A 24,715-nucleotide genomic window follows, 5' to 3' on the forward strand; every position below is an offset into this window, starting at 1 on the left:
AAAAACTGAATTTGCACATAATGCTTAATAATATTGTATATAACCAAAAGTATTTCTTGGGAGAGAATCTCCTTGTGTCCTTGCTAGGCTATCCTTTTTGTCCTTCTATTGCAGTAGGTGGATGCGGTGCTATTTCAGTGATATTTTTAACAGCATAGTTTCAGTGTTATTCTAGGAAAACAAAGCATAATACACATTTATCAGTTCCTTTTTCTCTTCATGGATATGAAAAAAAGGGTTGGTTTATATGGGAAACCTTATACGAAATTGCATTCCTCCCTCAGCCTCCCCACCCCCCTTTTCTCCCTTGCACCCGCAGGCACATGCACCTTCATGGTCTCCCTTTGTGGAGTCCACTGAGAAAGGCATTGAAAATAAATGTTACTCCCTGCTAAAATACCTCACTGACATTAAGACCCTATCGACACGGTCAGTTTATTGCCTGTGAGGCTTTATGGCTGTGGCTGGAGGCTTCTTGGAAAGGGATTTTGAACAACACCCGAAAGCGAGCTGGCAGATTATTTCAGCTAACAGTAAGTCAGCAGGCTGGTTGCTTTTCACCAGCAATTTTCTATGTGAGGCCAGATTTCCTCTAGGTCTCAGCACCCAACTGTTCCTTTTTTCTGTAGCTGAGCAAATGCCTAAGCTTTCAGAGACATTCAGGATCCCAGTGCTCCCACTTGGAACAAGTTACAAATTCATACTTTAGGAGAAGAATACAGATTACCATTAAAAATGTCATGCTTCTACATTAAAAGTCATACAAGCTATAGAAAATATTTAATTACTTGCATCAGCTTATTGCTAAAGCATGGGCATTTTTATAATATAGATGGCAGCACAAAAATATGTTTGAAAGCATAAGAAATAAATTAATAATTGGGAGGTAAAAGAAATTACTACACCATTAAAAGTTTCATTTCTCCATCACCTTTTCCTACAAATCATCACGTGCTGAAAAGCCTCAGCTTTAGAAAAAGTGCAGATGCTCAGCTATGACTGATTACAACCAAATTTATGTGGCTAAATATAAATAAAACATGCAAAAACTGGTCAATAAATATTTGATTGTGGTTTCTAGGCCTGATAATTTTGCCTGTGGTTATCTCATTTATCAGTTTCCCAATTGGTTATCGATGTCGTTGAGTCTGGCTGGATGCTATGTGATTTGGGAGGTCTTAACAGTTTTGTTCATAAAAATAAGTTAATCTTTTATTAAAGGCAAGACCAGTTCCTGGGTTTTGCTGTAAGGCACAGTTCTCAGATGAGTAATTAGAGCTCATATAAAAATCACAGGACATACATAACAAAAATAAGAAATCCCATTCCTGCCTGGTGACCCACCAGCACATGCTGCACTCATCAGAAAGCAAGCACAGTGTTTCAACTCATAGTACTCTTCAAGTGGGGAAGTTTCCAGCTTCAAGTGGAAAGACAGAAGTCATGCAAAGTCCGGGTGGGATGCAAAGCTGCTCTGCACCCAGTCCTGTGACTTGTGTGTTTGCCCCCAGCTGTGCTGAGCCCTTGGCCAGCCTGAGCTCTATGTGGATGGGTCCTTGCTTTTCCTGGAGAACACGCCCATAGCATTAAGAGACCTGAATCTCCAAAGGGCTGTGTGTTACCCCAAGCAAGAATACAAATAATTTGAGCAAAACCCCCTCCAAGTATTATAAAAGGGCTTGTAAACAGGCACACATTCCCCCATAGGAGTGTTTCCCAAGGGCTTGTTCTCAATAGAGCAACTTAGCAACTTTGGTGGTTTTTTGATTTTGTGCGTTGCAGAAACCCACGCAATCCTCTCGTCCCTGGGAGGAAGAGCATCTCTCTTCGGTCTGTTGCCTCCAGGGCTTTGTGCAGACACCCAGTTTTTCCAAGAAGCCTCTCACCCCTTGCTTCCTGTGCTGCTCGCTTTTCCCCTGCCTCCCTTCACATCCCCCCCCACCACATCCAGGCAGCAGCAGCCGTGACTGGGGAGCCTCCACGTTCCTCAAACATACCCCATTTGGGATGGCGCATGTGATGCTTCCTCCCTGCTGGCACGGAGGACAGGCAGAAAGCAGGATTAATGCTCATCCCTCCTTTGCTCCTCCTGACAGCTTAAACTCAGCGAGCCCTGCATAAACTCTTGCCCCGGATCCTCGTTCCGAGCCCATTCCCCCAGTTTGCTGTGATGGCTAGAAATGATGCTGTTCACTCACCGACCCTTTGCACCAGGGTGAGCTCTCCTCGTGGGTCTTCATCCTCATAGAGGGCACCAAGTGCGTAGCGAAGGAGCTGGGGGGAACCTCTGAACTGCAGCCCCGGAGCCCCAGCGAGCCCCACCGCCTCCTCGGCATCTGCCTCATCTCCACCTAGGGCTGACACACACATGCCAACAGGATCTGGCCCTGAGTCTTCCTCCATGACACTTGCCTTTCATTTTAATTTTTTTTTTTTTTTTAATGCTGGTAGGTTTCTAGCTACACCCCTGTGCAGTCTGCACAGCAGCTCCAGCCGATTCATTTTCTCATCTGTATTTATAAACAGGGTTTCTGCTATCCAAATAAGAGAAAAGGGGCAGAAAAAAAATATATTTCCCTTTCCTTTCTTCTGGAAATAAAAGTCTGGTCCTGCAGAGTCCAAGAAAAATTAAACAAGGAGTTTAATTTTCCTCACTTGAAGTTTGAGATTATTTTAGTTAATTAAGGTCATTACTTTAGCTCATTTTGGAGATGACAAATATAGAGTGAGGCTGGCTGTCCAATTTATTTTCAGAAAAACTAAAATTTGAGTCTCAAAATGATGGGAAATCAGTTGGCTTTCTTTTTGGTGTTGGTTAAAATATTAAACTCTGCCCAAGGTTTAGCAGGTGCTAAACTGTTATAGAAGTAAGCTGCTAGGCTAAACTCTGTGCTGGTTACACTGGCAGAAGTCCAGAATCACACCATCGCCTTTAGTGGAAAACTTGCCGTGGTTCATCGAAGCAGAATCTGGCTACCTTTTTTTTCCACAGCATGTTAAACTTCATGAAATAGTGCAAGAAAACTGTCAGAGTAATATTTATTTCTAAAGCACAAGGTTTAGGTTTTCAAACATTTCCAGTGGGTTTAAGTGTTCATCTCCCATTAATCTCTGGCAAAACCCACTACTCGAGGATGAACTTGGGATCCCCTTGTCACACGTAGCCCTCCCCTGGCCCCATTCAGAGGCGGCTCAAATTTGGCTCCTAAAATCCCAGGATTTGTGAAAATCCCAGTTCCAAATTCACACTTTAAATCAGTGGGAAATACATAATGGCCTTCAAGACATAAAAACAACTTACCGATGCAGGACCACCTGTTAAGACCAAGCCTGTAACCTTCCTTACATGCACATTCGTATGACCCCAGAGAATTAACACAGAAATGGTCGCAGTTGCCATTATCTAGCTGACATTCATCCACATCTAGAAAAAACAGATGTAAATGCTGATTAGGCACAAGTACCTCTGCTTGAAGAGTGCACTCCATGCCTGGCTGCATCTGAAAAATTATTCTGCATGTAAGAAAACCCAATTTTCTTAGTACTTTGGGACTCTCAGTTTCTCACTACTATTGGAGATATTAAAACATTTCAGGGCAACATGGAACGGATTATTTCACCTATGTTTTTGTCTCAAGTGAAAACAGCTGCTTTAAGCTGTTAAGCTCAGTTGATCCTTCAGTTATTTTGAGGGCTCTCCTTTCGTAGAAGTAGTCTTTAACACACATCAATATACAGTGTCCATGGAGAGAGAAGGAGAAGTTCCTCTCTGCTGGCTTGTCTCCCACAGCCCTGCTTCTCCATGCTGGATGCTGGGTTATTACTGTATTCCAGCCTCACGAAGTGGAAATCACACGTTTGTAAAACCTTATTGGCAAAGCTGGTGTATGGTCACTGATTCTATTATTAGGGAAATGCCCACAAAGCCCTGTGACAAGCTTTATCAGCATTTCTTCTACCTGCTGTTGTGCTCAGAGCGAGCCACTGATATCAAAGGACTCACCGTCGCAGGCGCAGCCGTCGGCGTTGGGCTGGAACCCCGCTTTGCAGGCACACTCGTAGCCACCCGCGTAGTTGATGCAGAACTGGGAGCAGCAGGACTCCCCGGTCTCACACTCGTCCAGCTCTGCGAGGAAGGGGCAGCTCGTTCAGCCTCAGACACCGTCCGAGCTGCTGCCGCAGTTTTGCTCAGTAGCTACCGTGCTTTTCAGAACATGCCTTTACGTCTTCCTCTCCCTTCACCCACAGAAAACACTGTCCGAATCCTGACAGCAGCTGCCTTCTACCTTCTCTCCCAGCAGCCAGTACCCTCCATGCCCAGGGAGAGCCATCTTGGCTGCAAACCTTAGCTGTCACGAGGCAATTTACAAAACAGACAATAACTATGTCTCATCGGCCCACAAATACCATCTATTCAACAGTAATTTAGGTTTAACCATTTGGACTTTTTTACGTTCTACCTTTTTCAATGCAAACTATCAGTGAAACAGCGCTCCGATCCATCAGTGCCCTTGCTGGACATCAGCAGCCTGCTAGGTGCAACTGTAGTTTTTGATAACTAATTGCCCATTGCCTTATCCTGCCCTGTGTCCATCTGGAAATTGGTATCGTCGACGCTGCTGTTCCAGTGATTAGATAGGAGAATCGAGCTGTTATCTTTTCACTGCAGGCTCTCAGCTGGTGTCAACCCTTGCAGCCTGCTGAGTGGGTCGGCGGCCATTCAAGGACCACCTTGTCAATGCTGAGTCTGCAAAACACTTTTGAACGTTACCCACACGAGCAGCCGCAGATGGGAAAGGTCAGTGTCTCAATTAACCTTGGAAGGAGTACCAACATTATTAGAAAACACCGACAGGAGGAAAAGGAGAAAGAAAATGTAATTAATCAATTGAGGTGAGGAGGTCAGCACGAAAATGATTAATGCAGGTTAGTTGAACATGGAGTGTTTTCCAGAAATGTCACAAGCCCAGCTCCTCTGCAGTGTGTCAGATGATGCCTTGCTCTGGGGTCTAGCAACAGCCCCTTGTCTGTGTAGGAATGCGAAACCTGCATCCAACAAAAAGATTTTTGCTGTTAAGAGCAAGCTTTTCATGTCCTCAGCCTTGCCGAACCCTTCCCCTGTGCTCTCACTTCCCTCGCTGTGTCCAGAGGAACTGCTTCCCTCTGAAATCTCCATCAGCAGGTCAGTGAGCTGGGGCACGGGCAGGAGGCTGCTCTGCCTGCTCTCATCCATACACAAACAGGAGTGCGTAACCCAGCCCACCCCCGCAAGGCTCTGCATCCAGATCTGCCTCCCTGACCTTCTTTGCTTTTGCTTTTTTAGCTCCAGCATCAACCGCCCGTGCAAACCTCCATGCTCCCCTCCTCCCCTGCTCCTTCCTCTCTCCAGCACTTGGCTTTTTTAGTTGCAAGACTCCCACGGGTAATGCTTCTCCCATTCACCAGTGCTCCTGCTCTCTGCCTCTCCTCATGTCTCACTATACTGCTCTGTGATGCCTGCTCTTCCTTTCCTTCCCCCCAACACCCTGCTTCTTCTTTGCTATTCCTTAAAATTTTAATGACATAGTGACAGCAAGCCTAAACCAGAATGAGATACAGTTTGCATAGCAAAAGCCATGAACAACAACAAAAGATAAAAGAAAAAAAATCACATAGTAAAATCATTTAAAATGTGAACGACTTTTTAAGCTCTTCTCTCAAAACAAAAACAAATCTAACTCTATTGCTTTCACTTCCTGAGTGAGACTTCTCACAGCCAGAAGTGCAATCTCATCACTGAGCAAATCTGATGGAAATACAGCAACTTCCATAACACAAAGCGGAGTTTGCGCACAAAGCACTTCAGAACCGCAGTGCCAGAGCTCCCAGCCAGAGCCGACCTTCCTCCCAGTCACTGGCTGAGGAAGGGGAGGGAAAAAAAGTCAGGCAAGCAATACTTGGGCTGGACACAATGAGATACGGCCATAACAGCTGGTGATGCACCAAAGTGTCATCTTCCATTTAGGAGGCAGAACTCCTTCCCCTTGTTAATTAATAATCCCAGCAAACATGCAGAGCAAGGCAGGCTGGAGCAGCAGTGGAGGAAGCATCAGAGGACAGTATTAATTAAAATGTAGAAGAAGGGAAGGGGATGGGAAGTTATTTCCTTGAGCGACAGCTCTCCTGCAGGGTCCCCTTGCAGAGAGACCTGCCACATCACCTCCCTACTCCCGCAGAGATGCAGCATTTGCCATGAATTACCTGCGCACGTTTTGCCATCAAACTCGAGGCGATAGCCGTCATCGCAGGAGCAGCGCGGCCCCGCAGTCGTGTGCTCGCAGCGGTGAGAGCAGCCACCGTTGTTCTCCTGGCAGCTATCGACAATTTCCATTTCGATGCCTTGCAGAGAAATAAATCAAAAGGATGTTAAAAAGCAAGCACAGGGGGAGAGTCACTGGAGAATAAGCCTTCTGTAAAAAAGCATCCATAAGCCGACCGCTGTAGCAGGAAATATAAACTCAGCTCCCACACACACCCGAGCAGAGCACATTTTGGAGTCACTGAACTCCGGTTATGTCTCCTTGTGTCATAACAGAGGATGCTCTCAACTTTGGTAACATGAAGCCGGCTCACCACTTCAGCAGCCTGCCTGCTACGGGAGCGTTCACAGGTTTCCTGAGATTTATGTTTTGTTTGAACGCAACAGCAAGTTCTGCCCTTGCCTCAAAGGAGGAAAGGAACCATCTGAGGAGCCCAGGTGGCCCATCTCAACCCAGACTGCTTATGCTTTCCAAAACGCAGCTTTTGGTTTTGTATGCGAATGGGAGAGAGTCAGATTCTGAAACGTCCACCAAACACAAACATCTTAAACTTCCACGGCAGGGTCCTGTGGGCGAGCCTGACACCGAATCGCAGAGCAAACCAATTCGCAGTGTTTGACCCTCGGATGTCCCTTCAAGGGGGCACACGGCAGCTCCTCTGCTAAGACTTTGTCCCCCCTGCAATTAAGACAGGGTGGTGGTACGATGCTGTCGCCAGTCCCCTTCGCCCTGACAGACCACCCCCCCTCCTGCACTCGGTTGTGCTGGGCACTCCTCACAGCACCATGGCCAGGTCCAGCAGAAACCCTCCTACAGGAAAGGGAGCATCTGGCCACCTCACCCCCACCCAGGTACTTCCTTAGACGATTTCTTTGGGATGAAAAGAAACAATAAGGTCAGTTATAAAGTTTCTCTTGAAGAATTTGATGGATTATCTTGTTACAGAGCGATTTAGAGAGGAATTAATTTCCCATAATATGTAGGGGAACTGAGAAACACTCTCCCTAAATGAGCCACCGTCCTTCCAGAAACAGCCCAGCTCAGAGCGGGGGCCCTCAGACCTGGTACAGAAGGATGGCGTTGCCCCACGGCCCAGGCACACACCTGTGCCAGTGGCTCCCATCCTACCTCTTTTTGTGTCCCCAGGGAGCAACCTGCCTGCCAACAAGAAATGCAAGTCTAGCTGGGACAGGGTATGAATTAAGAGAACATATACCGAGGGATACATTTCATGCATAGTAAGATTTTTTGCACCACGGAGATGAAATCTAGTCTCCTGTCCAGTGTGTTAAGCTGGGATTTAGGAAACCTGCCAATCAAATGCAGAATCTGACTTTATACGCCATCTCCATCATTTACTTTGTCTCAGCTCTTCATCAGTAAAAATGGAATAACAGCTCTTCCCCATGCCACTGGGGAAACGAAAGAATAAACAAAGATTGTAAATTGCTCAAACACTGGGATAATCCTGATCATAAATATATGCAGAATGTTTTTATTTTTATTGTTTGCTCTGTAATATTGTACATAAGGCACAGAGAACCACCGTCCCCTGAGATTTGGTGAAAAATATTATCAGAAAATCACAATGAAATCTAAGTGGTCTAAGCCAATTTTTTATCCCTGTAAGAGATGATTTCGTATCTATATATTAATTGCATTTCCTCCACCATTGTACTACTCACAGTTCCCCATCACCTATGAAATAATTCTCCAGGATGTCTCTCGTGTAATTGGTTTTTGTTTTTAATGTATGTTAATGCTTTGAAACTGAATTTTATCCTTAAGTATTTCTTATATGCACATTCTTAAAGAAAGCAATAATTCCCTGGCATGCAGCATATTTTCCTAAGGAAATTGTGCTGAAAGTTCTTGCACAGTATTATTAAGATTGAACAATCTTTGCCCACCTCTTTGCTAAAACAGGTCATGCTTTTGTCTGCATTCCAATGAGCTTATGTTAGGTCCATAATAACACCAACTCTTCCACATCACCTCCTTTATTAATCTAAATTTGCCCTCAAGGACAGCCCAGGGATTACCTGTCAACTAACAGCGCTGGGAGTCAGTCCCCTTCTCATGAAAAGCAGTGTTGGTTAAGAAACCCCGCTGGCATGAGTTAAGTTATGGGAAGGAAGACAACAGGGCTCAGTATCACTTCAGTTTAGGACATTTGAGTTGTTCAAATATTTTTGTCATCCCCAATCTTGCTTTTTTCCCTTTGTTTTAAAAGCATCTACTAAAAAGCCTCAATAATCTCAGGAGGAACACAAGTAAACTGAGACAAATAAAGACAAGAGTGGAACATCATGATGGTTTTCTTTTGCATCAGATCCAGCATATAAGAAATATAAAAAAAATATGGAAACATGAAGAATAAGAGGGCAGGAATTAATATATTTTATAGAATAGCAATATTTTAGTAGCTTTGCAGCAGAATTCACCAGACTCTGAAGATAAACCAACCGGGCTGTTTACTCTTTGAGATGCAGTAATTAAGGTCTGTGAACACTTAGGAATGTACCAACCTGCACAACCAGCAGTAGCAGAAGGTGAAGAACACCGTATTAAGCTTGAGCTTTTGCATACTTTTTAGCATTTTGCTGGGAGTGCTAATCTGACTGAATTAAAACTGAAGCCTAGCAGTTTGCAGGTAAGATAACCTGAAATGCATAGCTGTAAAAGTGTCACTTACGGTAGCACTGCTTTCCATCAGCCCCCAGCTCGAAGCCGGGATTACAGACACAGGTGAAGGATCCCAGAGTGTTCACACAACGATGAGCACACCTGGCTCTCCCTTCTGCACACTCGTCAACATCTACGAAACAGAGAGAAAGGCAAAAATATTCATTTGCATATTAAAATAAAAAATAATACTGCTCTACACATACACAGCTGTATTTCCAAACATCCACTGAAAAGAGCATCCTGATTTTAGCCTACAGCTGACACCACCTGATGAATCCAGGAACAGTGAACTCACAGCAACATTCTCCAAAATAATCTTCTTTTCTAAACACTGTTGACTTTGAACCTCTCCATGTGAACGTTTACAATACCAAATGTTATGTTTACAGTATCAGCCAAAGCAACTTTATTAGTCTTGTAAAAAAAGCAATGACAAAAGAAGTCACATGAAGAACTCAGAAGGAAGTCCTATCTCCCAGTACCCTAAAATCATCACTAGGTCCTCAATGCCATTATAGTTAAATGAATGAGCAGGAAAAAGCTGACTATTTTCTGAGTGTAAAATTATTTGGATTAAGTGGTGGCTGGGTTTCAGAAGGTACAATGGAGACAGATCTCTGTCACATCCCTGAATCACGCAGCTGCTTCTACAGAGGTGCAGCAGGAAGGCACCTACTCTACCAGGGGAGTTTTGCCCCACCTGTAAGAAAAGGAAAAAGGTGAAGGGCTGTAGGTGGGGAGAACATTCTTTGCCCAGTCCTATGTCAAGCAGTCTCTTCCTCAGCTTTACACCCACTAGTCTGCGTTGTGGAGTTAAATGCCAAAGGCATCCATCTTCTTAAAATCTCAGTGGAACGCAAAAATACTTTTAAGGAATAATTATTGAATAAAAGCAAAGCAAAACCTTATGCTAAATACTGCTGCTGTGGAACACAGCTGCAGAAAACGCCGGCCCCTGTGCAAAGACTGGAATTATCTTGCACATGGCAAACCCCTAACCTACCTCCTTCTTCTCCTCTTGTTCTGATATTTCACTCGCAAAATACAGATTATTTATTGCAGCAGTCCTGGGTCAGTGTCTCGCACACGGGAGAGAACAATCCAGTGTGCAGCTCCTCACCTTTTACCACGGCAAACCACTAACAGATTTTTTCCTCCGTCTGTGCTGTAACCAGCACCGTATTCATGGCCCCTTGTACTTGAACACAAGGAGCTTTACGAATGCAATCAGCCTACTTGCAAAAAGAGGCCCCAGGCAGTGCAAACACCACACACCAACTCATGAAAATTTCAGGATAAATGACAGCTTCTCTGAAGCAGCAATGTGAGGAGCTGCTGTTTAGAATAAAATGGGTTATTTCTCCTTTTTCTGTAATTGCCATTTTGCAAGTAGAGTATGTTGGCAAATGCTGTAAATGTTCTTTTCTCTTTTTCTGCTTTTTCAAACAGAAAAATAAAAAGTTGGAAAACTGAACCACAGTCACCATCCTGCACATGTTTCTTCCTATCTTGCACATACAGCTAATAGCTGAAGTATGACACATTAGTTGCCCTCTGTCTCCTAGCTCGGTTTCCAGAGTCAAATAGCAGCTTGAATTTTGCAAAAGACGTTGAATAATTTCTAGGAGAAAAAACAATAATTGTATATCCATGGTAAGACACGATACTTAATGATTCAAAAGACTGTTGCCATGAGGCTGGGAAGATAATTTGTTCCCATATATAACGCTGCAAGCTACCTAGTGCTTTAGCTTATAGATAAATTAACAGAATTGTCAACATGCATTCAAGATAAAACGAGTAACATATTGACCCTAGTATTAAACCCACTGCTGTTTCCATCTATTAATCATCACTGAAGTGTCTATGCTACTTGAAAATACTTTGCTTTTTCAGTAACCTTACTCATGAGTAACGCCAGTAAGAGAGGGGAATCGCTGAGCTGTGCAGTGCTACTCAAAGGAGGGTTTACAGACAACTGGACTATAATACTCCGGGTAGGAAGTAAATATTTTGCAAAGAACCCAGCACCCTTTATACATAAAACAACAGTTTAAATATTGGCAAAATTGTGGCCATGTCTTCAAAAGGAGGAGTTTAAAATTAGTGTCTGAATACATACCCTGATCCTGACAAGGCTGTTAAAAATCTGTGCACTATGAGGTCCACAAGTGCCTTTTACTTCCTGAAACTGATAAACTATCTAGCTTCCAAGCTTCATATTGCAAAAGAAAAGCAGGTATTTTGATCTTTAATTCCCCCACATTTCAGGTCAGAAATGCTTTAGATCCTTTTGAAAATCCCAGACTAAATACAGGACTTTGGAATTCAACTTTTTAAGCTCCTCTCTTTGGAAATCTCACACTTCACAATTTCTTCCTTCACAGTAGTTTCTCTATTAATATGGAAACAGTTCTCCAGCTAAAAAGCCCTTTGAATTCTAAATAGGTTTTCAGTGACCTGGTTCAGAGTGTTACTTGAACCAACTTTCCAGGAGCTGTATCTGGGGCATTATTTTAAAGGGACCCTACAGGAATAACAGTACAGCATCTACAAATCCAGTCTCTAGAAAGCATGATTTAAGAGATCACAGAGTAATTTTCATTACTAAAATGGTCCTTCAAGACTACTGGCTGACATAAATACCACAGAAATGCTGTTTCAAAATGCATACATATATTTGAATAACATATAGCTTTCCATTCCAAGCTCAGTAAGCCAGAGCACTGATTAATACCTTCCTTTCCAATAAACAGTCCATAGTTTCTTACCCAAACAGGACTTTTTGTCTGCAGAAAGATAATGCCCTGGGTGACACTCACATTTTGCAATTCCTTTCTCATTTTGACAGATTTGTGAGCATCTTCCATTCCCACTTGTGCAGGGGTCTATCACTGAAACCAATTACAGCACACTGTCAACTTAAAGGTCACATTTTTGTCTGAAAATGGTCTTACCTGCCATCGTTACAACTAACAGCAAAGATTACTGTAGCTGTAAGAGCTTAGATTAGGAAAAAAATACTTGACAGAATTTTGCGTATAGTAAAGCCGCTGTTTTTCTGTGCACTATTTTCTTTGTTGCTGGATGGCATTTTTCATAGAGCAGGAACAATGCCTTAAACAGCAGGAAACTGGGCTCGTATTACACTTGGAAGTAGGACAAGAAAAGTACATTTTATTCTTATTTTGCTGTAACTGAGCAGATTTCAAGAGTTGCTCTAAACAAGAGCAATTAGCACTCCAATGTGTGAACCCATAAACACATACAAGGGTGGAGTTCGCCATGGAACAATGTGTATTTAAAAGTCTCTCGAGGAAATAAATGCTGAAGGGCCCTAAAAAAACTCCCTCAATCTAAACCCATATGCCATTCATGTTGCACATCAGGATTTTTTTCTTTTCTCAGACAATAATATACTATTTCAAGGATAAGTTGCTCTAAGTGGCAAGTACTTAGAAACACATTTATAAAGTGTGTACAGAAGCCTCCACTTCAAAGATTTCACTGTGGTTCATGAGTTTATTTCTGGAACATGTACCTGCTGGAAGCATACAGATGTATTTACCCAAATAAAGACTTTGCACGGACCTAACGGGACTGTTTGGACAGGTCTGACTTGGGTTAAAAGCCAGAGTTTTCATATCAAAATCTGATATATTAAAAAAACCAAGCCAACCAAACAAACAACAAAACATTGTTAAGGATGTAGAACTGAAATTTTGTGTTGGACTTTCAACAGGATAGGTTGCAAATAGGTTTCCAAGGGACAGCAGCACTTCATTCTACATGACGCTTTCAAGGCTGACAACTTGGCTCTGCAGTTCAACAATTTGCAGTCTACAAAGGATTTGGCTTCAAGCAAGAACTTGTTCCTTGCCGATATAAAATAACGAGTTATTTGCCGATTCTTTTTCTATTTGGTTAAACTAAATGAAATCACTATCAAACAGCATCTGTTAAACCTGCATATTATAAAGGTTTTCAGAGCAGCTAAAGCTTTAATTTGAGAATGATTACAGCATAGAGTAAAACTTGTAATACTCTGTGACATGACAACAAGCAAATAACAAATTATAGGGTAGATGTTACTAAAACATAGTAATCTGAATAAAGATAGCAGTCTTAAAAGTCCTTAGACAAGACAAATGTTCATAAAGGAAAGATCTTCAGGACATAAGGCAACCTCCGATTGACTTGTTTTCCACTGACACGTCTGTTCCTTCCTGTTATAGACAGGTTTCAGGAAAAGCTAAAAATAGCTCACTAGTGTTCTTTTTCCAACATATTTGTCTCTTACTGTTTAACTTAACTTTAGTAGATAACAGACTCCATCCTACAAAGCTCTATTCCAAGCTGTGAACACTATGGCAAAAAAATGTACTGGAATGGTTTTGTTTCCTAGAAGTCCCAGAACATCCAGGAACCTCATCTGAAAAAGCCGTGGCGATGCACTGATCTGGGATGGCAGCAATGCTCTTGGTGAAGCATGAGTATTGGCTCTGTGTGTGCTGTGGGCCTTCCAGACCTTCACTGCAAGGTTGTAAAGAACAGTCTCCAGTCCTATCTGCCATGACCTCTAAAGCACCTAAAGAAAGAGAACTGGGCCTTATCAAGTTAATTTTCTTGCTCACAGCAAGACTTTACGTGGAGAAAATATGAAGTGGTGAGGAGTAAAATTTCCTTCTCATGGCAGGAAAAGTTAGGGGTGGAAAGAGCATTGACTTACAGAAAGAAAACTCAAAGTGGCTTGAGAAAGATATTTGTTCTTGCCACCCATGGATAACCCAATGGGGAATTCACTCTAACACACATCCTGTATAGCCCACCCTCTTACACAGCTAGCACAGCCGCTGCTGACTGCATTCATACATGTCTCACCCCTGGCGCTATCTTACAATTTTGCCTGATGCCACACCACTCCATCCCGTCGGTTTTCCTCCATGCTGAATGCTGCACCACCCTGCTGGGCTTGTGTGGTTCTGTACAGGCTTTCAGGGCCATGGGGTGCAGTACTAGCTCCCAAGAGTCAGCAGGGATGACTCCACACTGGCAGCACAGCTAGCCCGCTGTAGTTTCTCCATCCGTGGAAATTAAAAGCAGCCAGGCTCACCTCCTCCCACCTTTTCTACTTAAAACATCTCTAATTGCCAACCCAAATGCACTCATGGCCACTTTACGATCATTTGTTCCTGTAAAAATCTTGTCCATTGCCTTACCTAGCACTTTTCTCTCCCAGGCATTTATTTGCTAAGGTATTTATGGGAGAAAAGCATCCTACTTGGTCTTCATTTTGGCAGCTGAGCTCTCCTTGTGAGAGAGATTCTCCTTCCTCTGAGCACAGCTGTCCTGGGGCGGGGGTGCACTATTCTATGTTGATTTACACCACTCTGAACGTAGGTAACCAGGCATACACATGAACTCCAGATAAGGTCTTACTCGCAGACAAATCTGACCTTGGCCCCTCTCCACTGTTCAGTAATTACCACCTGGTGACAAACTGCTGCCTTCGGTGGGTGGCTGACCTTCATCAGCCCCACGACACAAGGGAGCGAACGGCCACAGCTGTCTGTGTGGTGGCAAAACCTCACTAATTAGGGGACTGAGCCTGCTCGTTTTGCTGCTGAGCTGAACCAGTTGCTGGCGGCTGAGATAGGTAGAGCGTGAAGCGGCTCTAAACCTCCAAACAACAGAGGTCTGAACTGCTCCATGACCACCCAAAAGGGACAACTCCCACCTGACCAGGCAGTGCCATACTTACACCCTGCCAATCCAACCTCTGTCCCACCACACCACCACAAAAAAAAGCCAAAGAGTTTTTTTGCAGGGCTCTGTATACCCAGCTGCCTTGGCCAAGGATGCCTTGAGTGGGAGAGGCAGTGGAGGAGCTGCGAGAGGTTTGGAAATGCACTGGAGAACAGTGGGGGAAGGTCTGTGATGCCCTCTTCCCACTAAAGCTCCTATTTTCCAACTCCTTCCGACAGTCTCGGGAACAAAAAGTGGCCACCCGGTGAGAGATGGTGAGGCGAGCTGGCTGCGGGCGCTTGCTGCAGCGCGGTGTGCACAGGCTCTGCGGAGGGCAGGGCCTGGGGAGGCCAGAACCGAAGGCCAAGTGCTCGTTGCACACAGCGTGAATTGGAAGCAAGCTGAACAGCAGGATTTACTTACACTTTACACACAGCATATAAAATCTCTGAGCAGAAGAGAAGCCATATGGAAACGGTTTTGTGACAGGAATTTTAGCGCAGTAAATCCATAAATTTGGCCCTATCTTTCTCTGGCATATGCAAGGGTACCGTGTGCGCGCTTGTGTTGGGGAAGGGGGGGTTGCCTTAAAAACTGATGAATATGCTAAGATATGTGAGAAAAAAAACCCTAACCAACAATCAAACCCAAAGGTAGCATTTCTGTTCTGCTTGTGAAAGTGTTTGCTTAGAAACCTGAAGGGGAGGATGAATGAATGGGACTGCGATTAGGAGCAACACAAGCCAAAAGCAGATAAAGAAGTCTTTATGTAGAATAAAACATGTTATACAGGCCAACTCTATATACAACTTGATGAGTAATGAAATGTTAGAATTAGAACACGTTTACGTTCCTAACCTATGTCATCATCATCAGCGTGCAACGAACAGCCAGGGGTCTATGAGGCCAAAATCTCATTTGAAGTTGTGACTCAATGTGAACTTCACACCTCAAACACGTGTCATTTTAAAATCCTGTTAATAAGCGATTCCTAAAACTGCTTTTGGCAAGCAGGGTGAAAAATGAACGAATCCAACAACCCAAAGCACTATCCTGGGGTCTTTTAAATTGCCTTTAATGTCTGTCTCCAGACAGGTAACGCAGGACCTACCTTCACAGGATCTGGCATCCCTCTTCAGCTGGTAGCCCGGCTGGCACTGGCACTTGTAGCGGTCTTCACCAAGCTGAATGCACTCCTGCTCACAGCCCCCCTTGTTAACACTGCAGGAACTGACAGCTGGAACCAAGGAAGCATTGAAGGAACACATATCAACAACCCAAGAAACTTATTTCCTATTTTAAATACATGAATGACAGCAAAAATGTGCAAATCTCACCAAACAGCTTTCATAAATGCACCTGTCCTCATCCCCTGTGTGATTGCTCTCCCTTGCATTCACAGCGTTTGTTTGACACAGCATCCCACGTCGGCGACAGTCGTGATTCCAGCGAGAGGCAGGTGAGATCTAAGAGCTGTAACGCTGACTGAAGTACAGCCACTCTTTGATCTGACAGCAGCAAAGCACTCAAGAATCCACTGAGGTAAGGGGCCGGGGGAGGGGAAAAAAGAGCGGCCCTACTGGCACTTGCCCATTAGCTGTTTGTTTATTTTTGTCCCTGCTGTCATTGATTAAAATAAAAAAAAATTGTCTTTCAGGGTGATCTCCTCAGTCTCATGCACTGGAAGCTGCAAATGACAGCAGTCACAAGCTGCACAGGACAGACTTACAAAATAAACCACAAGGAACAAGAGGGTCTTTAGTACGTCTCTAAAGATGCTGCTTCTTTTACCCGAGCAAATTAATACTCTGTTTTTTGTTCAACATGTATCCCCAGCCTCTGGAGAAACATTTCTCCTTCTGCCAAAACACATTAACACACACCCACACCTATTCGCACACTGCATATAAAAATAAGATGGATCGTCTGAACGTGTTATTGTGCTGTACATACGTAAGTGTGAGTATGTGCACGACTGCATCTATATATATTTTAACAGCGGGAATGTATTATGTTCTCCATGAGTAGCTAGAAAGACTATTTGGTCCTTCATGGAAAGCACCAAACTCCAGACCCAATGAAGTCAGCAAAAAGCTTTGATAGTTATTTTAAGAATATTCATATTAATTCATTTATCTATAATAGACATTAAGAAAACATTAGCCACAAAAGCTGCTGTAGAATACATTTCACCCTATGCTATCAATTAGCAAATACTTAGTTTGTGCAGCCAAGTATGTGTTAAAAAGACAAAAAGAGAAGCTAATTTTTACATTATCATTGGTGCATACGCAGAAGTAGCCAGAGGACACCTCGTTGCACACTGACCCTGGCTTCTGAGCTCCACCTCTGCTTGCAAACCTCCCACCCGGTTAGCAATGTAACTTGAAAGCACTTCAATCGCTACACGGGAGACAGCAGACCCGATACATTCAAAGCTTCCTGCTTGCTGCACGTTTGTATCCAAAGACCTGTTTTTCCGCAAGAATATTCAAATAAGATGAAAATATTTCAGAAGATAAAAAATGCCTTCAATCGGCTCCAAGTGACAGAATATACATCCCGATTTTTAAAAGTGCCATTTTCTAGGCAAAAGCCAATTTGGATGTAAGGCGAGATAAGCAGCAACCTGCCATAAAAAAAAATTTGGAGGCTTCAAAGCCAGAAGGCACAAGCGTGAACTTGTGTGCGGAGAGCTGGGGCGGTGCGGGTCTCTGCCTGCGGCTGGGGAGCGCGGAGTTTCCCGAGTGGCCGTGGCCGGGTTTATCACGCCTTTTTATCGAGGTATCGAGCAGGCTGCATGAGAGGAGGTGCCAGACTGGATGGGAAGAGCCATCAGGGAAGCAATGGGCTGAAACGTGCTTCTGCTGCCAGGTACCGGCCATGCATCTTTGATCAGAAAAAGGGAGAGGCTCGGCATGTCGTGAGTCTAATCCCACCTCTTGTAAAAGGGCTTGTGGCTGGAGGTCTGAGCACGTGCATGGGGTTGAGGCAGAAATATGGCAAGTTATTGTAATATGGCCCATTTGTACAAAAAACCTGAGTATGATATATATGCATATAACAAGTATTATACACACACACACACACACACTTAGACGTACACATAGCAACCATGGGGTCAGAACACACAGCCTCTTAAAACCTATGAGTTTTCCATCATCTTAAATCCAACCTTATCAATGACAAGAAACATAACTTCAGACGCACTGTGCTTTTACTTCTGTGGAAAAACATAGATTCTAGATTTGTAGAGATATTGTCTTTGTTATTTCCTCTATTAAGAGCCTTAGTGTGTGAAAGTCTCCATAAAAACCTGCATCTCAACAGCTTTTCTACATAAGGCAGACATCAAAGATAACAGTTGGCACCAGAGATGAATCGGGGTCTCTGCTTTCACTTCTAGGAGTTCAAAAAAGAATAAATTCCTATGAAGACAATGAATTTGCACCAAACTAAAACCACAGACCAATACTACAATAAACATGTTCTCTGTCTGGGTTTCTGCTTTCCAGATACCAGTCAATTAAACTTTAATGAAATTAAATTCACTACATTACCATAATCAAGGCATTAAAAACAAACAAACAAACAAAAAAATTGGAGAGTGTTACCTTCAGTTGTTCTAATTACCTGTTTTGTAGCGAACGTTCAGTCTGGCACATATATCTAGAAGTGCATTCAATATTGAGCAAAATTTGTGGGACCAAAAAGCTAAGAACAACAGGGAGCATGCAAAAAGATAGGATTCTGGCTTGGCACAAATTATCAGAGACCAAAGAAATCAAGAAGAAAGTATTTTAGTTTCACACACTAGTTATCATTGAACAAGGCAACCCGTCTAAGCGGTTGTTTGCCTTGGAGTACGAGCAGAAGTTTCTAATGAGAGCAGGATGGATGACAAACAAAGATTTCTTCAAACCATGTACTTTGAGGCTTGTACTAGCAGTGGAGGGATGGACCACCAGCAGTTAGTCAGGATCCCAAACACACTGTGATGACATAGTAGGAGGACCAGACTTGCTGGAAAGAGCTCGTGACAGAAGGTCAGTAATCCTCCATGCACTCACAGAAGAAAGTAGCTTATCCCAGGTTTTTGACTCTTCAGATGTAGGCTGAATATCTTGTAAGAACATAGATGCACTTCTTTATGTATGGGAGACTTCCAAGCCATCTAGGCTGCAAAATCTGCTTCCCCTCAAGTGATTTTGGCACTTTTGCTCCCAGAAACATAGGGTTGCCAAAAAGAAAATGAAGATGCGGAAAGAATGAACATACAGAAATCTGGGCTGGGTTCATCTGAAAAGCCTGTTTAAAGGGACACTTGTTTCTTATACCTGCAGCTGAGTTGAACACCTTCCATAAACAGCTCATTCCTAGAACTTTGTCCCTCTTTATTCTTAGTATGTGGGAGAGATCGTTACATCCTCCAAAGTAGCCATGGAAGAAATAGAGCTTGCATTAACAGTAATATTTGAAATGCTAGGTGTTCTGCTTAGTTGCACGCAGTCAAACGAGAGGTGTGTTATTGGGTTTACTTCTTGATCGGACGAGTTCTCAAAACTGAAATGTGTCAACTGGTGCAGCAGAAGAGGCAGACTTTCCCCATCCCTAGCGGTCAGTGCCAGCAGTTAGTGCCCAAATCCCAGTGCTAGGCACTCCTGAATTACTGGTTTATATGAAATGCTTCTCCCTGTCCTCATCAATTAGTAACTGTCTTGTGCTCCAATGCTTATGATAGCCATTTATTTTGATGCCTTGTCTAAACAGCTGAAACAGAACTCAATATCCTCCACTCAGTATTGTGTATATCCGTTATCATGATAGTGGTTCTCTCTGAAACCTACTCCTGTCTCTCGTCTTAGGATTTATTTCTATTTCTCATTGATAATTTCTGAGATACTGCAAAGAGAACTGAAAGTTGTATTAAGTATTTTTAATAACTTCTTCTCAATACTGACATTTGTGAAATGAAAACTTGCTTTCTGATAATGTTCATAGCTAAGACAACTCCAAACAGCTTCTTGATTACTTGTGCGATGAGAAAACTACTATTCTATGCCCATGGAAGGTTTTACGTATTACACAGGTAAATTCATTTTATTGCCATAATACCTACTTCTTGCATTTGTCATTCAGTTGTCTCCCCCCAAAGCCACTTTTTTTGTATAAAATTCCCACTCCACCACAGCTGAAAATGAGACTATTCAGACAGAGTAATGTAACTCGGGCATCACATCTTTCACTTCTGGGTCTTCCCTGGTCAGATCTGATCAGAGCTGAATTTCTCCCTTTTCCTTTAATTCATAGAAAAACACTAGTGTTTCTAGTTACATATGAGCCACTCTGCTTTTACATTGTTTTTTTTCTCTCACACTAGTATTTTCTTATCCATTTCTTCTCCAACTAAGCTAATAAAGATTGAGACTTCAACGCACTTTTAATTGCAGTTAATTACCAAACCGCTGAAAGTCTCTCTATGTGGTAAACCCAAACTACTAAAAGGGTAAGTTTGTTAAATAAAAACCATTATTCCAGCAGCTTGAGCCCTGTACATCTTATGTTCTGGTTGCATCAGTAAATTTATTGCTGTGATAATACCAGAAATGACTGATGACATATTTGGCTGACATTAAGCACAAGCAGGGGACTTTGTGCAAGAACCAAGACAATGACCAAACTGTGAGCGAACTTATTCTGCAGATGTGGTCTGACCATACTTAACTGTTCTTCTCATATTACCTACAATCAGGCTTAAAAATTTGAACAAATGATGTTCTTTACTTCTTCCCAAATGACAGAGCATTTTAAGACTTTTTGCAGAATTCTACAACTTGACTTTCGTACTGATTTAAATGCAACACAAGGACAGTGTATTTTATTTTATTATTTTTAGCAACAAGCAGAATTAACTCTGCATGTCTTCTTTTAGGGCTCAGAGTGCAACCTAAGAAACACGGGGTTTATTTTTAATGGCACAGCTGCTAATCCTCCCTACAAGCATCACAGGCTGAACGGCTGAGCTCTATGGTGCTCTCATTTACATGCGTGTACATTTCCATACTGCAAATCAGTGGCTTTTCACCCAAACCTGAAAAACAGGGTATAGCCTTTGGGATCATACCACCCTCTTCCTACTGTTTTCTAGTGCCTGCTTCCTGGAATGGAATTCCTCTGACCAACAGCAGACGTCTGTCAGTACAACTGCGAGCATCATTCAGATTAGCGGAGCAGTTGCCGAGAAGAGACGGGCAGCCAGCCCGTGCTCTGTATTTAATGTTGGCAGAAAGGGAAACACATCCGTAAGCAAGCATTCATGAGTGGAAGATCTTCAAGATGGGAGCTTTAAAACTAATTTAAAGAAAAGCAATCACTTTTGTTTGCAACTTCTTTTGTCATTGGCTTTCATGTGTTGTCTTTTGCTTGGGTGTGCCATGGAGAGGCACAGCATGGGTTCTGCTGGCTGAGCAAAGGAAGTTTGGTATCAGTTGTAATAGAGATGTTACAAACAGGGTTGCAGCAGATGAAGATGTATCCCTGATGTACAGAAGCAGCGCAACCTTTTAAAGACTGATGCACATAAAGGAATGAATCAAAGGGCATAGGACTGCTGTGGGAACAAGGAGCTTTCACAAACCTATAGCACCCTAATTATCAGCCCACAGCATGAGCAGAATCTCAGGGTAAGTGCTCAAAACTCTCAGCTTCACATGCATGAGCACCTCCTGCGTGAGCTAAAAGGATTAGCACAAACTAAACATTCATGTAATATGCCTTGGAGGAGAGTTTTCAGCCCACCCCATCCGTGCTGCTTACAGTGCCTAATAACTAAAATGTAAACCAGACCCCAGCAGACAATTCTGCTTTGCTGTTTTACCTAAAAAATTCAACATACAGCAAAGGCTGAAGAGAAGAGATGAAGGGTAAGGCTGCTTCTCTTCGTGCACTCTCTGAAAACCAGAGAAAATGTCTGAGCTTAATATTTTATTAGCCTCTTAGAGCTCCCTCTCTAGCTACCAGTCCATAGCACCACATTCTGAAATGCATCTTAGTAATTCACAAATTTGGCCTCTGCTCTTGATCCTTCCAAGAGCTTCTGCTCTGCTTATTGCAGCACAGTCACGGAGATCTTACTTTATCATCAACCCCCTCGACCCAGTTAATGATATCCTCCTGCCTCTGCTCATGCCACCACCTGGGAAAGCCTAGGGGGTCCCAGTCTGGGCAGTCTAACAGAGATGGTCACGTACTGTAAGGTTATATCCAACTTCAGGGTGGCAACAACAAGCTTTTATTTTTCCTTCATCACTGAAGACACAAGCTGTGTTTTGAGATTGCTTGGTCAGAAAAGCAGCATTCTGCCAGGCAGCTGTAGGCAGGAGATGTCACTATCTGCTGTTTGTAACTCTTCAGAAAAAACAAGCAAAAAGCCTAAGAGGAAGAGTAATGGGGGCAAAAAAGCCCAGGGCAGTGCTGGAACATGCAGTGAGATGTGACACAAAGAAAAAAATGCTCAGAAATCAAAAGCCATTTTCATTGGAAATGAAGAACCCCTATTTCTTTAATGCCTGCTGCAAAACAGAAGAAATTTTCGCAAGATTGCATCACAGAAACACAGGACACCGTTACTCCTTTGTTCATACAAAAAGGGGAAAAAAATTGGAAATCCTGTAATTCTTGGAAGCTGCTTGAACTGGTATGGATATTGAAACCCTTTGTGAATTAGTCAAAACTCAGACTGGGGAAGCCTACAAACCTTTGCACTTAGAGAAAGACAGGTTTAGCAGAGAAAACCATGTCCTGAAGTATGTGAAGTGCTTGTTACTGTTTACTTACCCACGCACGTGCGCCCATCAGCGTGGAGCCTGTATCCCGCCTGGCACCGGCAGTGGAAGGAGCCGTGTGTGTTGACGCAGCCCTGCTGGCAGCCCCCGTTCACCACCGCACACTCGTCCACATCTAGAGAAGGCAGGCAGATGATGAGAATTACAAGGCAGCCTTAGCAAAGACATACCCTGGTTTTCCTGGACGGCACGTAGCTCATACATAATGTAATCGTTACACTCAGCCGGGGTTTTTGTTTACTTCACTTCTGTGCTGTAAACAGAGCAAAGAAAATTGAAATTTGATGGTGTTTTTCAAAGTTCCCGCGGGCACTGCCTCTGTAGTTTCTACTTCTGAAAGCCTTGTTAATTAGAGTGATCGGTGACACGGCTGCTGCCTCAGGGCCAAGAAAAAAATACAGGGAAAGAATTAGGGTGAGATAACACATCTGAGCTTGTAGGTACCACTGGTCAAACATGTGGTTTTTGTAAAAAATTGCTGTATTAAGATTTCCTTTTGCATCAGGCCTTTAATACTATTAGCAGGTGCTCTTGAGGCTACAAGCACGTACAACCAACATAAATGGAAAAAAAGCCATGCAAGAGCAGAGCCCATGCTCTCAATCAGCATTACATTTTCAGCCACTGAATGCACAGAGAGCTTAGATGCTATGTTTAAAAAGAATGGTGATTTTGTGCCACGTTTGCTGTGACTCTTGTCTGTCGGGCTTCCTTGTGTTCACCTCAATTTTACATTGCATCTTCTCAGATGACTTGTTCAACAAGGCCAGGTGCAAGGTCCTGCACACGGGTCAGGGCAATCCCAAGCACAAACACCGGCTGGGCAGAGAGTGGGTTAAGAGCAGCCCTGAGAAGAAGGACTTGGAGCTGTCCGTTGATGAGAAGATCAACATTACCCAGCAACATGCGCCTGCAGCCTGGAAAGCCAGTCACATCCTGGGCTCATCAAAGCATAACAGCCTTCCAGTACCTAAAGGGGCTAACGAGAAAGCTGGTGAGGGACTTTTTACAAAGGCAGGTGGTGACAGGACCTGGAGAGGACAGGGAGAGTGGTTTTAAACTGAAAGAGGGCAGATTTAGGTCAGCTATGAGGAAGAAATTCTTTACTGTGAGGGTGGGAGGCGCTGGCCCAGGCTGCCCAGAGCAGCTGTGGGTGCCCCGTCCCTGGCAGGGCTCAAGGCCAGGCTGGACGGGGCTCTGGGCAGCCTGGGCTGGGGGGAGGTGGCCCTGCCCGGGGCAGGGGGTTGGAACTCAGTGATCTTTAAGGTCCCTTCCAACCCAAACCAGTCTATGGTTCTGTGATTCTATGACACCATTAGCTTAAAAATTGTCACAGAAGTCATTGGAAATACGGCATCCAGCCAAGGTCAACCCACCATACTCTTGCCGAAGCCAACCCTCCCTCCTGCAATATACATCTACAAAGAAACCCCCTTTCAATGTTAAAGACTGCCATTGATTTAATCACTTTTTAGATCATATTCTCAAATCACCTAAGGGATTTACCCACCCCGGTGGGTGTGGATGAGGAGGCTGGGATTTAGAAAAATAAAAGACTGGCTGCAACACGAGGCAAGCCTGCAGCTGCTGCTGTGGGGAAGCGAGCTGGCAGCAGAGCAGAACACAGCAATGTAAAGAGGGGTTTTTTCCCCCCCATATTGCACTTGAGGAACAAGGGGGTCTGGCTTTCATATTTTTGCTGTTGGTATATCTGCTTTGCATTTAGCTTTCATGGTTTACATTTTTGAAAATGCTTTTATGTTTTTTCCATTTTAGAAAATCTAATCAAAATTAAATGAAAAAGGAAGTTTTAAAGATGACTTGGAAACGCAGAACATCCTAGTCCTAAGGAAAAGTATTTATAAAGTTAAATTTTAGTGTTTCACACATGAATTTCACTTACCTAAAATAAAGTCCTGGTGTTGACTAGTGTTTAAATTTAGACCATTTGCTAACATGCAGCACTTTTTAATCCTGCTATATTTGCTGGTTTATTAGACTGTATACTACATACATTTCCTACTGCCTGGAGACATCTGGAATACTCTTTCTTTTAAACAGAAGTTTTGCTTTTTTAAATGTAAACAGTAAACAGATAATGTTATTCATCTTGTTGAATTCTATACTGTTAAGACCTAG

General features: G+C 43.3%; 1 protein-coding gene across 1 annotated transcript in view; it reads right to left on the reverse strand.

Moving 5' to 3' along the window:
* Positions 1–24,715, reverse strand: part of LOC101919076 (multiple epidermal growth factor-like domains protein 6) — a 201,018-nt gene that overhangs the window by 46,746 nt on the left and 129,557 nt on the right. The window contains exons 6-12 of the mRNA XM_055817598.1: positions 22,569–22,691; positions 15,844–15,969; positions 8,995–9,117; positions 6,241–6,378; positions 4,004–4,126; positions 3,302–3,424; positions 2,199–2,351 (exon numbers count right to left, since the gene is read on the reverse strand). Coding sequence (XP_055673573.1) covers positions 2,199–2,351; positions 3,302–3,424; positions 4,004–4,126; positions 6,241–6,378; positions 8,995–9,117; positions 15,844–15,969; positions 22,569–22,691 — 909 coding nt within the window. The remainder of the gene's footprint in view (positions 1–2,198; positions 2,352–3,301; positions 3,425–4,003; positions 4,127–6,240; positions 6,379–8,994; positions 9,118–15,843; positions 15,970–22,568; positions 22,692–24,715) is intronic.

Source organism: Falco peregrinus, chromosome 12 (genome assembly GCF_023634155.1).
Source record: "Falco peregrinus isolate bFalPer1 chromosome 12, bFalPer1.pri, whole genome shotgun sequence".
Taxonomy (NCBI): Eukaryota; Metazoa; Chordata; class Aves; order Falconiformes; family Falconidae; genus Falco; species Falco peregrinus.